The sequence below is a fragment of the Schistocerca gregaria genome, chromosome 1 (genome assembly GCF_023897955.1).
Source record: "Schistocerca gregaria isolate iqSchGreg1 chromosome 1, iqSchGreg1.2, whole genome shotgun sequence".
Taxonomy (NCBI): Eukaryota; Metazoa; Arthropoda; class Insecta; order Orthoptera; family Acrididae; genus Schistocerca; species Schistocerca gregaria.
Window position 1 is genome coordinate 653,854,162 of NC_064920.1, and position 14,311 is coordinate 653,868,472.

Consider the following 14,311-nt stretch of genomic DNA (forward strand, 5'->3'; position numbering starts at 1 on the left):
ACTTCTTGAAATGTGGTAGGAAAAATAAAATCATGAATTACTGTACAAAAATTTTCTGCTTCCCTAGTTAAGCTTCTCAACCATTCTGGACTACCAGTCATTTATTTCACAGTTACATAAGTATTCTAATATCTTTCAAGTAAAAGCAAAAAAAAGAAGTTCAGATAAATTAAATATCCAGCACTTTCTGTAAATACTGCCTTACTATCTATAATCTCATTGCTTTTTCAATAACTGCTTCCTGGTATGTAAAGAAATCAAAGGCACATTATCACTGGATTTAAGTTCAGCAGATCGTGTCATATTAATGTCATCTAGAAGTCTAACATTTCTGAAATTAAAGACAAGTATAGAACTTATGTAAAGTGTGATTACTGTCTGATATCCTTCCTTTCTCTTTTCTTAGTTAATTTTTCTTTAAATAAGTGATGTATGAGTGTCATTTGGAAAGCAAAGAACATTTTGACCATGACCCCCACCACCATCACCAACCAATGACTGAACTTGGTACTCATCCGCTTCAATTTGGCGGCAGCTACCATCCAATACAGTTGCTGACTACTTAGCTGTGTGACTTTAAAATGTGTGACAAAATTGAAACTCCTGCCAAGTGTGAGGTGTCCAGTGTTATCCACTTTTGAAATGTGTGAAAAGTCTGGCCCATCTAAATTTGTAGATGGATAACTGAGGTTTCCAGTAATGTGATGAACAAAGTGTCAGTTTGAAAGTAATGTATCATGTTCAATGGCAGACTAAAAATGTTCGCAATGGAGATCGCTCAGCCTGTCCCTCAATGGTGACTGATGCACTCAAAGCAAGGATTGAAACACAAATCCAAGAAGTTAGGCATTTCACAATTTAATGGACTGCACTCATTCTTTGCAGTCATTTCAACAATTGTGTTTTATGACGTTGTTAGTGCAGATCTGCACTATAAAACAGTGTACCAATTGGTTTCCTCAATTTGTTTAGACAAACATGAAACCAAACAAATGCCAGCTGCATTGACATTTCTCAGATGTACGAAAAGGATGGTGTTGAATTTTAGAATCACATTGTCTCTGGTGGTGAGACATGGATATCACATTTCGCACCTGAAACATAGTGCCATCTATGGAATGGCATTATTTGCAATCACCAATAAAACAAAACAAAAAAATTTAAAACCATAAAGATTGTGGCTACGGAGTTTCAAGATTGTAAGGGTATTCTGCTTATCGACTACATGCCTAGAGATGAGACCCTAAATGTAGCAGCCTACTGTCGAACACGTCAGCGACTTCACCATGCCATTATAAACAAGTGCCATGGAGTGCTAACTAGTGGAGTCATCATCTTTCACAATAATGCATGTCCACATGCAGCAGGATTGACACAGGACACACTTCAGCAGTTTCATTGGGTGAAGTTTCAACATCGGCTATACAGTCTGGACTCAGCCCCAGACTTAATCCCCAAATTGAAATATTTTTTTGAGTGGGCAATGCTACAGAAGTGATGATAAACTTAAAGAAGTCATTAGTCAGTCATTCAACAACTTGATGGCAACTGAGTATGTGGGAGGCATAGAAAAGTAGCCTGGGTGTCAAATTGTATGTAAAATACAGTTTCATTTAATTATATCATACAAAAGTATCTGTAGGAAAGAGAAATTCTTTACTTTCCAAATTACTCTCATAGTATTAGTAATTTACACATCCTCATGACTCTATGGACTGTAACTTGTAAATACTGTATCAACTTGCAGTTGTGAAAGTTAAGCATATGATGCAGTGACAGTTTCTTTATTTTTCATGCATTTTCACATTATGGAATTTTTTTCAATACTCAAGGTGAAAATTAAGTAATTTTTATCTGTATTTAATTGTGTGTGTTTGCCATTATATTTAAAATCATCTATGAAATGTTTTTAACATTTCAGACCTGTGACAGTACTGGACCTGCAACCAATGGAAATTCAGTAACGAGGTCAGAAGTACCATAAGAAGACAATGACCTCAAATATGAAGACTGAATGTGAACCACAGCAAATATTTGTTGAGTATGTTCATATATGATAAGTGAGTGCAAAATGTTGACAGGATTGTGTTCATAACAAATCTGGATCCTTTTAGCAAAACTATTACTTGAACAATGAGTAAAGTGTCCTAGTGCTAAGTGAACAGAGTCAAGTTTGTGGACAAGAGAGAAGATCTGTTCATGCTGATACAACTTGCCTTTGAAATTATACTTTCCTGTGCAATACTTCCATCTTTGGTATTTTAGGATATAATGACTTACATTTGAGTCTCCACATGAGGAAGTCTTGATACATAATGCATTGAGAATACCATCTCAAGATACACTATGCATAACAGGCATATCTGAGAATATTATTTTATATGCAGAGCTCTTTCAAAATTATCATTTCTAATTTTAGAATACTTTGGTTAATCAGCTAACACCCAAGGCAGTACAGTGCACTTCCTTGCCTGTTCTTTTTCTTTATGAATAAGAACACACATTTACTTCTGTATATTCACTCATTGTAATATCAGTCCTTAATAATATGCTTTCAGTTTACAGAGCATATATGTCACATTCATGGTTAAAACCATACTGCAGTTTGTGTAGGAGTAGTTTTCAGGTGAGAATTTAATTTGAACATAGTAAAAAAGAACATGTATTAAAATATTGTACAGCATTGTGTTGATAAGTTGTATAAAAACATTGAAAGAGAATTATATTGCGCTTGCATTGTAAATATGGAACAGGTATCATTCTATATTTTTAAATTATTGAAAAACTTGAATTCAAATAACATTATTGTATGTATGTATATATGCCTTCCTTCCTGATTCAAGTAATCAGTAATTTTAGCATGTGATACATCCTTGATCATTCTCTTCATACATGAAAATCAATATATAGTTTCCTTCACTGGGTTTTTCGTAGCAGTGTTTAGCACACTTAGAGTAAGAGGGGGAAAAATATAAAAAATTTAAACAACTATTGTTTTCATTATTGATCTTTTAGAATTCACAAATGTTGTCATCCATTACTAGATATCAAACATATACAAAAAGACAATATTTCCATTGGAAATGATTCTTTAAGAAATATTCAGGCAAAAATAATTGTATAATACACAAATCATTTGTTTGAAGATAAACAGTTTATTTCAGTGCAGATCAAAGTTAATGCTAATTGGTAACCAGAGTATATCATTTGATAAACATCATTAGAAATACTGGTTAACAATAATGTATATGATCTCAAAATGAAAAAGAAAGAGCATAAAAAAGAAGCATTGGCTCTTTAATCTCTGTCAACAAAGCTGTCTCAACTGGCTCAAACATTACGTTTGCATAAGCTATGATTAACTGAGCAAGTAACAATTATTAAATCACAAACATCTGCCACTGTCGTGCTCTAAGCACACATAGTGCTAATAGAAAAAAAAAACTTTGTTCTGAATCAAGAATTTGTATTACACACTTCCCCCACAGAATAATCTCTCCATTGATGTGGCAAGAGAAACGAACCAAAATTGTAGAAATATTAAATTTTTAAACAATTTTCCTGTTTATCATTTATATAGGAAGAGTAACACTGTATAGTCTTACCTACCATGAGGAGGTCAGATGGCAATTTACGAAGAACTTTTGATGTTAAACAGTATTTTTGCTATGTTGCTTGTATGTTACTATACTGAAATTTTTTTTTATTTAATCTTATTTTCATTGCATGTGCCAAAGACAATAAATCTTCAGTATCATCCATGTGATCTTAATCATTTTACTCAATAACTTTTTTACTTTCTATGTGTTTCATTTATAAGTGAAGACTATACAAAATGTTTAAATTTAGATAACATTTAAAGTAAAAGAAATCAATACATGTCCATAACTTCTAACAAATTTGTATTCTACATTCAGTTGTGTCAGTCTGTTTATTGCTCATATATTTATAGAAGTTTTCATAGTCTGTATATATTTTGAAATAATAAAATTACTTAAAACAAATGGAAATTACTTCAGTCAGTCAAGCGACTGTATAATTAGTGATAGATCAAAGCCATAGCAAACAGCAAACCATACTCCTCTAATTCATTTCTGCAGCTCTCCTCGTGTATTCTTAAGGAAATTAATGATTAAATACATGTCGCCAATACAAAACAAACACAGGGGTACCACCAAACCTTGAAACCTGGGAAAAAGCCTCGAATTTGGAAAAACCTAGGAAACCAGGATTTTTTCATAATATTCATCACATTATTTTTGTACATGAAAATATTTTTAAATCAATTTATGGTCATTTTAAGAAGCATTCAGATAATAGGCTACTTTGACATTATCCTCAAGGTCTTCATCCATACAACTCAATGTAATTTCTTTCCCAACGTGGCTCTCTGTTCAAGAGACATGATGTTATTGAAATATTTGTGTGAAATTGCAGCTTGAATGAAAGACTTACTGTATCTACACTAAATTCTCGAAAATTTCAATAAATGACCCACACTAACGTATGTTGGACACCACCTTAGTATGAGATCCATTCATCACAAGTAAGTTTTCTTTTCCTTGATTCTGTTGGAAAATATCTTCTAGGAAGCACACACTTGGGAGCCTTGGTACTGATATTTTTTTAAAGCGAGTTTTTAACATTCTGATTGCCAGCAAAAAACGATGTGAGCACAGCTTCAAAAATATGTGAATTCAGCATGAACGCAGGTTTTACTCAGTTCTTAATTATTCCTTAATAGCAATTTTTCAAACAGAGGGTAGCCGAGAGCTCTAACGCGCTGCTTCCTGGACTTGGGTAGGCGTGCCGGCCCCGGGTCGAATCTGTCCAGTGGACTAACGATGAGGTCCGATGTGTCAGCCAGCCTGGATGTTTTTAGGCGGTTTTCCACCTCCTGCTAGGTGACTACCAGGCTGTTCCCCACATCCCACCTCAGTTACATGAATCGCAGACATTTGAAACATGTTCGCACTATTCCATGGATTACACTAGATGCAGACAGTCGGGGTACACACATTCCATTCAGGGAGGAGGGGGAGGTGCATAACAGCAGCAGACCCCGCAAGTCGGGATTAATGCTTGGAAAGAGAGAGAGCAATTTTTTTTAAACAGGACATGCTGCCAGACAGGATATCACGCATGCGCAGAGCTGAAATCAAGTATACAAAGTGTCTTTTCCCACTTCTGACTACTGGGAGAATTGCTGTTTGGTGTATAAGCAGTGGGGGACGTAGCCAGCCAGAATCTACCTCGAAAATTTTTTCTGGCACTGCCGAGCTGCCAGATTCCTACATGCGCATAGCTGTGTGAGTTTTAGTGGGGGTACACTTCATGTGACTCATGTTTTGTTTTTGGAACTTTTTACATTCAATTCGAAACTATTGCACTTCCTGTGTTCCGCTATTTTGCTTTTGCGCTTCATTGTTAATAGTTAAGTAAGCCTATAACATGTTTATCAACCACTATGTGCAGAAATCTAACGTGAAATGAGATAAGAAACATTCAGATGGAAGGACACAAAGGAAACCGTCGGTAATGGAGGTGTCTTGTGTGAATCGTCCGTGCAGTTGAACAAGTTCATAATATTTTCATAGTGCAGTGTTTTTCAGATAGAGTATAACTCGATACTGAAGTGCATATGAGTCAATTTGTCCATCGACTATGCGTGACACCAAATTACTAACAAATGCATTATGCTCTTGGTGCAACGCAATGATACATATTTTGACAATGGGGAAAAGTGCTTCGGACAGCCACACTAATAGCCACCACAAACAAGTGGAAGTCTTTTCCAGGGAATATAAAATTCAATGCCAAGAACCTCTCTAGTTCAGTGAGTTTTAATACCGTGTTTGAAGCAGTAGAAGACAAATTGTTAGCTCAATTTTTTTTTTTTTTTTTTTTTTTTTTTTTTTTTTTTTTTTTTTTTTTTTTTTTTTTTTGCGGCAGTTGTATGTGCGTTCGAAGATTATATATGTGGTTTCCAAAGTGATGAATTGTTTACTTTTACTACCTCTGACACAGTGACTTGACAAATCAGACATTTTGGTAATCAAAAAATCCATCATGAAGATCGACATGAAGGAAAAGATGAATCTCATCATTGCTCAGTGCTTCGCATTGCATTTTACTACACAAGATGCCCTAAAGAAAGTAAAGAACCCGACTGACATCTTGAGGCTTAAAGAAGAAATGCGTTCTTGTGTTATCACCATGACGCAAAAGCTACTTGATATCTCACCACTAAAATATCAATTTACATGTACCATTTCATGTTTGGATCCTTCAGTACCATTAAATCAAGAAATGGCTCAAAAATGTTGACATTGTGCGATGAAATTCTCGTCTCTGGTGAAAGGTTATGGGTGGCATAAAAGCAGATTGTGTTAAACAAGAATTTGTCGATATATATAGCAGTGTTCATATTGAAAAAGAAACAATTTTGTTCAAAAGAAGCGAAACTTGTTTGGAAGAAATTTGGATGAACATTATTAAACTGTCACAAAAAGAATGTTATAACTTTGTAGATTTTCTCAAAATCATTTAATACTTTTGCATGCAAGTGCTGTTGTGAAAAGAAGTTTCTCAATAAATTCTGAGTGTACTGTTGAGAATCAAAATGGAAAAAGTCTTGTTGCTCAAAGGCATATTTATGCCCCGATCCATGGTGTTGGTGGTGCTGATAATTTCACAATCAACGTAAGTTTAATTCTGTCAATGCATCATTCAAGTTCATTGAATAAAGATGATAAAAAGAAACAACTAAGTGAAACTCAAAAAACACAAGAAGTTGCCAGAAAAAGATTGCAATCTGAAATTAAGATGTTAAAATCTAAGAAAACAAAAATGTTGGCTGAAGCAGCTAAAATTACGCTAGAAATTGAGCATTTGAGAAAGTAGTTTCCATCTAAATATTTTTGTGTTGGTTTTTGGTCATATTATTCATAGTACAGAGAGCATTCAAAAACTTTTGCACAGTCATCTCTAATTTGTTTATTTTTTGCTAAATGTTTTTTTTTAAAACACTTAGCTATACATTGAGCCTACTCAGTGTAGCCTCCATCAGCTTTGACGCATCTGGCCCATCGTTCTTTCCATTGTGTGAATGGACTTTGGTAAAATTCTGGTGATTGACTTTTATACCATCGCTTGACACAGGAAATAAGGTCTTTCTCACTATCGAGTGATTTACTGTGCAAGTGGGCCTTCAGACAAACAAAGAGGTAAAAATCAGATGGAGCCAAGTCCAGACTGTAGGGAGGATGAGGCACAATTTTCAAACCCATTTTCCTGATTTTCTTCTGCATCATAAGGGCTGTATGGGGCTTGGCATTATCATGGTGTAATCTGATGAGCTGACCCTGAAGCTGTGGTCTGTGGATATTGATGGCACGTCGCAGCTTGTCCAGTGACAAACAATAATGGTCCTGGTTAATTGTGGAGCCAGGTTCCAAACAGTCAATGAAAATGACACCACACTGATCCCAGAAGAAGGAGGCCATTACCTTTCAGCCTGCTGTTTGTGAAAGTCTTGGTTTCTTCTTCCAAGGAGAACCCACATGATGTCACTCCATGGACTGGATTTTGCTTTCAGGTATGGACAAAAACAACCACGTTTCTTCCTGGGTAATGATGCCATCAAAATGCTGTTTCCACTCTTCAGTAAAGGTTTTCATGAGACCCTCATGCACATTCTTCCTCATCATTTTCATTTCTCTTATCAATAATCTAGGCACTCAACATGCACTGATTTTTCTGTACCCTTGTGACTGTACCAGTGACACCACACTACCCAATGACAAATGAGTCATTTCAGCAAGCTGTTGTGTCATCACACATCTGTCATTTTGGATTATTTGATCAATGGTCTCCTTTTCACATCATTCACTGCCATTGATGGTCTCACCACTGGATGCTGCTGCAATCCACTGTGTCCTCACCACAAACAGGGAGCAACTTCCTGTGAATTGATGTGGCAGAGTTATCACCAGTCTTGAAGAGGAACTCCATCACCAACCATTGTCGCACTGACATCTACTTCACGGTCCATTGTTTGTGGCTCACCTGTAAAGAAAAGAAAATACTTTTATATACCAATTTATAGCTAAATGTTCCAAGTATGTTCACAAAAAAATTCATTCTCCTCCTGCAAAAAATAAAAAAAATAGAGACAAGTGTGCAAAACTTTTTGAATGCTTTTTGTACAATATAAATTACAATACTTTATACATGTTCCAAATCATTTGTTTGTAAAACTAAAGTTTGTTTATGTTCAGGAAATAAAGGTAGGTGTTTATATATGTTAAGTGATTTCATGAAATAATATTAAAATTGATAAAAAGAAAACAATATAAATGAAGCTAGACAAGTATATCAAACGTGCAGTTACATGGTTTGCAGATCAAAACATCTTAATTAGAACAAAATAATGTTTTTGTTTAAAATGTGCTATCAAGTATGCCCCCCCCCCAATGAACCACGGACCTTGTTGTTGGAGGTGCAACCACAACGGAGGCGTATCTGTTGAGAGGCCAGACAACATGTGGTTCCTGAAGACGGGCAGCAGCCTTTTCAGGGGCAATAGTCTGGATGATTGACTGACCTGGCCTTGTAACAATAACCACAATGGCCTTGCTGTGCTGCTACTGCGAATGGCTGAAAGCAAGAGGAAACTACAGCCATAATTTTTCCCAAGAGCATGCAGCTTTACTGCATGGTTCAATGACGATGGCCGCCTCTTGAGTAAAATATTCCAGAGGTAAAATAGTCCCCCATTCAGATCTCCGGGCAGAGACTACTCAGGAGGACGTTGTTATCAGAAAAAAGAAAACTTGCATTCTACGAATTAGGTCATGTCAGATCCCTTAATTGGGCAGGTAGGTTAGAAAATTTAAAAAGAGAAGTGGATAGATTAATGTTAGATATAGTGGGAATTAGTGAAGTTCGGTGGCAAGAGGAACAAGACTTCTGGTCAGGTGAATACAGGGTTATAAATGCAAAATCAAATAGGGGTAATGCAGGAGTAGGTTTAGTAATGAACAGGAAAATAGGAATGTGGGTAAGCTACTGTAAACAGCATAGTGAACGCATTATTGAGGCCAAGATAGAGACGAAGCCCACGCCTACCACAGTAGTACAAATTTATATGCCAACTAGCTCTGCAAATGATGAAGAGATTGATGAAATGTGTGATGAGATAAAAGAAATTATTCAGATAGTGAAGGAGTGACTGGAACCCGATAGTTGGAAAAGGAAGAGAAGGAAACGCAGTAGGTGAATATGGAATTGGGTTAAGAAATGAAAGAGGAAGCCGTCTGGTAGAATTTTGCACAGAGCATAACTTAATCATAGTTAACCCTTGGTTCAAAAATCATAAATGAAGGTTGTGTACATGAAAGAAGCCTGGATATACTGGAAGGTCTCAGATAGATTATATAATAGTACGACAGAGATTCAGGAACCAGGTTTTAAATTCTAAGACATTTCCAGGGGCAGATATGGACTCAGACCACAATCTATTGGTTATGAACTATAGATTAAAACTGAAGAAACTGCAAAAAGGTAGGAGCTGGATAAACTGAAAGCACCAGAGGTTGTACACAGCTTCAAGGAGAGCAATAGGGAACGATTGATAAGAATGAGGAAAAGAAATACAGTAGAAGAAGATGGGTAGCTTTGAGAGATGAAATAGTGAAGGTAGGTGAAAAGACAAGGCCTAGTAGAAATCCTTGGGTAACAGAAGAGATATTTAATTTAATTGATGAAAGGAGAAAATATAAAAATGCCTAAAATAAAGCAGGCAAAAAGGAATACAAACGTCTCAAAAATGAGATCGACAGAAAGTGCAAAGTGGCTAAGCAGGGATGGCTAGAGGACAATTGTAAGGAGATAGAGGCTTATCTCATGAGGGGTAAGATAGATACTGCCTACAGGAAAATTAAAGAGACCTTTCGAGAAAAGAGAACCACTTACATGAATATCAAGAGCTCAGATGGAAACCCAGTTCTAAACAAAGAAGGGAAAGCAGAAAGGTGGAAGGAGTATATAGAGGGTCATACAAGGGCGATGTTCTGGAGGACAATATTACAGAAGCGGAAGAGAATGTAGATGAAGATGAAATAGGAGATATGATACTGCGTGAAGAGTTTGACAGAGCACTGAAAGACCTAAGTTGAAACAAGGCCCCAGGACTAGACAACATTCCATTAGAACTACTGACAGCCTTGGGAGAGCCAGGCCTAACAAAACTCTACCATCTAGTGGGCAAGATGTATCAGACTGGCAAAATACTGTCAGACTTCAAGAAGAATATAATAATTCCAATCCCGAAGAAAGCAGGTGTTGTTAGATGTGAAAATTACCGAACTACCAGTTTAATACGCCACGGCCAAAAAATACTAACATGAATTCTTTACAGACGAATGGAAAAAGTGGTATAAGCCGACTTCGGGGAAGATCAGTTTGGATTCCACAGAAATGTTGGAACACGTGAGGCAATACTGACCCCACGACTTATCTTAGAAGAAAGATTAAGGAATGGCAAACCTATGTTTGTAGCATTTGTTGACTTAGAGAAAGCTTTTGACAACATTGACTGGAATACTCTTTTTCAAATTCTGAAGGTGTCTGGGGTAAAATACAGGGAGCAAAAGGCTATTTACAATTTGTACAGAAACTAGACGGCAGTTATAAGAGTCAAGGGACATGAAAGGGAAGCAGTGATTGAGAAGGGAGTGAGACAGGGTTGTAGCCTCTCCCCGATGCTATTCAATCTGTATTTTGAACAAGCAGTAAAAGAAACAAAAGAAAATGGAATGGACAGTGGCTTGAAAGGAGGATATAAGATGAACATTAACAAAAGCAAAATGAGGATAATGGAACATAGTCAAATTAAATTGGGTGATGCTGTGGGAATCGAATTAGGAAATGAGGTACATAATGTAGTAAAGGAGTTTTGCTATTTGGGGATCAAAATAACTGATGATGGTCAAAGTAGAGAGTATATAAAATGTAGACTAGCAATGGCAAGAAAAGCGTTTCTGAAGAAGAGAAATTTGTTAACATCGAGTATACATTTAAGTGTCAGGAAGTCATTTCTGAAAGTATTTGTATGGAGTGTAGCCATGTATGGAAGTGAAATGTTGACAATAGATAGTTTAGACAAGAAGAGAATAGAAGCTTTTGAAATGTGGTGCTACAGAAGAATGCTGAAGATTAGATGGGTAGATGACATAACTTATGAGGAGATATTGAATAGAATTGGAGAGAAGAGAAATTTGTGGCACAACTTGACTAGAAGAAGGGATTGGTTGGTAGGGCATATTCTGAGACATCAAGGGATCACCAATTTAGCATTAGAGGGCAGCTTGTAGGGTAAAAATCATAGAGGGAGACCAAGAGATGAAGACACTAACAGATTCAGAAGGATGTAGGTTGCAGTAGGTACTGGGAGATGAAGAAGCTTGCACAGGATAGAGTAGCATGGAGAGCTGCATCAAACCAGTCTCTGGACTGAAGACCACACACACACACATCAAGCATGTACCAGTAACGCATGTGTTACGCACTCTGTGAGACTGAATCCCACATGTCTGTTGTTCCTGAAATGCATTTTTCCATTTCTCATTTCATCTTCTATGAATTCCAGAACTTCTAAACTTCCAACATTCTCCATTAAGCCTACGTGTTATTACACACACTGAGACATTAAAATTCATTGATGTGGAGAGAGAGAGAGATCTTGACACACATGAAGGGGTGAGAATTCTGCTTTTTTGATGAAAATTGAAACTGCTGTATCTCACATAATAATAAATGGTTCATCATAATGTTTCCTCAGAAGTAGTCCTTGCACTGACCTGTCACTTCATACTGCGTAATGTAGGCGTGTAGACAAAGTGAGAAGAACAGTATGTGTAACATACGATTTGTTGTAAAGTACTGGGTACAGAATCATATAATGAGATTTTTTGGTTAAAGAAAACAATTTTAGATTATTGTTGCCTCAAAAAACTTCAAGAAGAAAGTTCTAGAATCTAGATGAAACTTGAAGTATTCTTTCAGGATGAAAATTCACCATTCTAGAGCCATTACTTAATGAGAAATGACTCTGCATTTTAGTGTGACCACTTTTTATTGCTTCTGTCACACACTGACTGCTTAAACCATCAGATGATCATCAGAAATCTAGCTTAAATGAACAGTGTTGCATTAATGAATGCAATCGGATGCAGCTGTGTCACATTATATTGAGCGGTATCCTTCAACTGTTAAAACTTGACTTAGTTGTGTTGTAGGCTTTGTGTTGTACATCGTAACAAGATATGGTTCAGTTTGTATGACATATTTCAAAAATATGTTACTTGTTGTTCCTAAAACTGTATGTTTGCTAACCTCATTTAGGTAAAAATAACTTATGTGACAACCTGAAAATCATTATTTTTACCTAGAAAAAAACCTTGAATTTGAAAATTAAGATTTGGCCACCCTGGAATGTGCTTCACTTTTCATGCATAATTATTTCTTTGTTGATCTTAATTTTATAAAGTATAAACCATTGTCTTGTATGCTCAAATATTACGGTACATTTTTCAGCCTTGAGCTAAAAGTGCTCTACTAGACTTGGTGGGGTTATGGAAAGTAATTTGTCCTTACGTCCCTCTAGCCTCTGAACGGACTTATCTACTCCCTTACAAACAGATGTGTAGTGTAATATGGCCTTCTGTGATTGCTAAAAGTACCGTACAGTTAGCTAAAATATCATTCTAATTAACTAGCTGTACAGATAGAACTGAATTTCGGACCATGTTAAGATTTATGTCAGTGGCATATTTCCAAAATATATTCAGCAAATATTGCACATGACAATTTCAGTTTATTATTTCCAACGAGATGAGCACAAAAGCTGACACCCACTTTCACTAGGAAAACTTGTTAGGTGACTTATTATCTGACCTGGAACATTTCATTTTTTTTGCCAGTCTTGGTGGCTGACTGAGTCCATGTAGGGGTATACATAATATTCATAACATAGTTTCTACAATTTTGTCAGTTTCACCATTATCCAATTGTTAAACAGGCTTACTTCCTTGCTCATTATAATTTCATGTCCACTATTCTGCTCTCTTTCCTATTATTCTCAAACCGTAATAACAAATTCAAATTATTGTTCCTGTTCCTGTTGTTGTCGTTGTTTTGGTCTTCTGTCAGAGCTTTGAGGCAGCTCCCCAAGTTACTCTATCCTGTACAGACCTCTTCATCTCCAAATAACTACTGCAACTTACTTCCTACTGACCCTACTTATTGTAATCATCTCTTGGTCTCTCTCTCTCTGTAATTTTAACCGCCCATATTTCACTGCAACACCGAATTGGTGATACCTCAATATCTCAGAATGTGTCTCATCAAATGAATCCTTCTTCTAGTCAGATCATGCCACAAATTTCTTTCTCCCAAATAAATTCAGTACCTTTTAATTAGTTATGTGATCTGTCCACCTAATCTCCAGTATTCTTCTGCAGCACCACATTTCAAAAGCTTCTATTCTCTTCTTGTCTAAACTATCTACTTCAGTCATCATCAGTTATTTTGTTGCCCAAATAAAAAAAAACTCATCTACTACTTTGTCTTATTTTCTAATCTGGTTCCCTCACCATCACCTGATTTAATTCGACTACATTCCATTATCCTTGTTTTGCTTTTGTTGATCTTCACCTCATATATTGCTTTTAAGAGACTGTCCATTCCATTAAAGTGCTCTTGCAAGTATTTTGCTGTCTCTGACAGAATTACAATGACATCAGCAAACCTCAAAGTTTTATTTCTTCCCCCTGAACTTTAATTTCCACTCCAAACTTTTCTTCTGTTGCCTTTACTGCTTACTCAGTATGCAAACTCAATAACATCAGTGACATGTTATTTTAAATTGTGGACGACTGCAGACAGATTTACATACTTTGAATGAAATGATCCAAACTGGCTATAAAATACTTTTTGTTAAAAATCATGATCAGTTTTGCATCAAGTGAAGACACATCCTCAGGTGATCCATACACATAAGAAGGAAAAATTCTTTTACAAAGAATTCTTAACAATGACCTAAAAAATAACACTGAAAAGTAGTATTATAGAGCAGTACTTGAAGAGTACTCACAAAGATTCTTTTTAACATGTCAGAGTGAAAAGGTAACTACCTTAGAGCAACTCCCTATCATTCACATCAGGTTGTAAACAAATAGTGCACTGAAAGCAGTATCCATAATGAGATTTTCACTCTGCAGCGGAGTGTGCGCTGATATGAAACTTCCTG

The 14,311-nt window shown here is 36.2% G+C and overlaps 1 protein-coding gene across 7 annotated transcripts in view; it reads left to right on the forward strand.

Moving 5' to 3' along the window:
• Window positions 1-4,004, forward strand: part of LOC126361237 (putative epidermal cell surface receptor) — a 402,667-nt gene extending 398,663 nt beyond the window's left edge. For all 7 annotated transcript variants that reach the window (XM_050007773.1, XM_050007777.1, XM_050007776.1 and 4 more), the window contains one exon: window positions 1,922-4,004. In XM_050007773.1, coding sequence (XP_049863730.1) covers window positions 1,922-1,984 — 63 coding nt within the window. In that variant the 3' untranslated portion in view covers window positions 1,985-4,004. The remainder of the gene's footprint in view (window positions 1-1,921) is intronic.
• The last annotated feature ends 10,307 nt before the right edge of the window (window positions 4,005-14,311 follow it).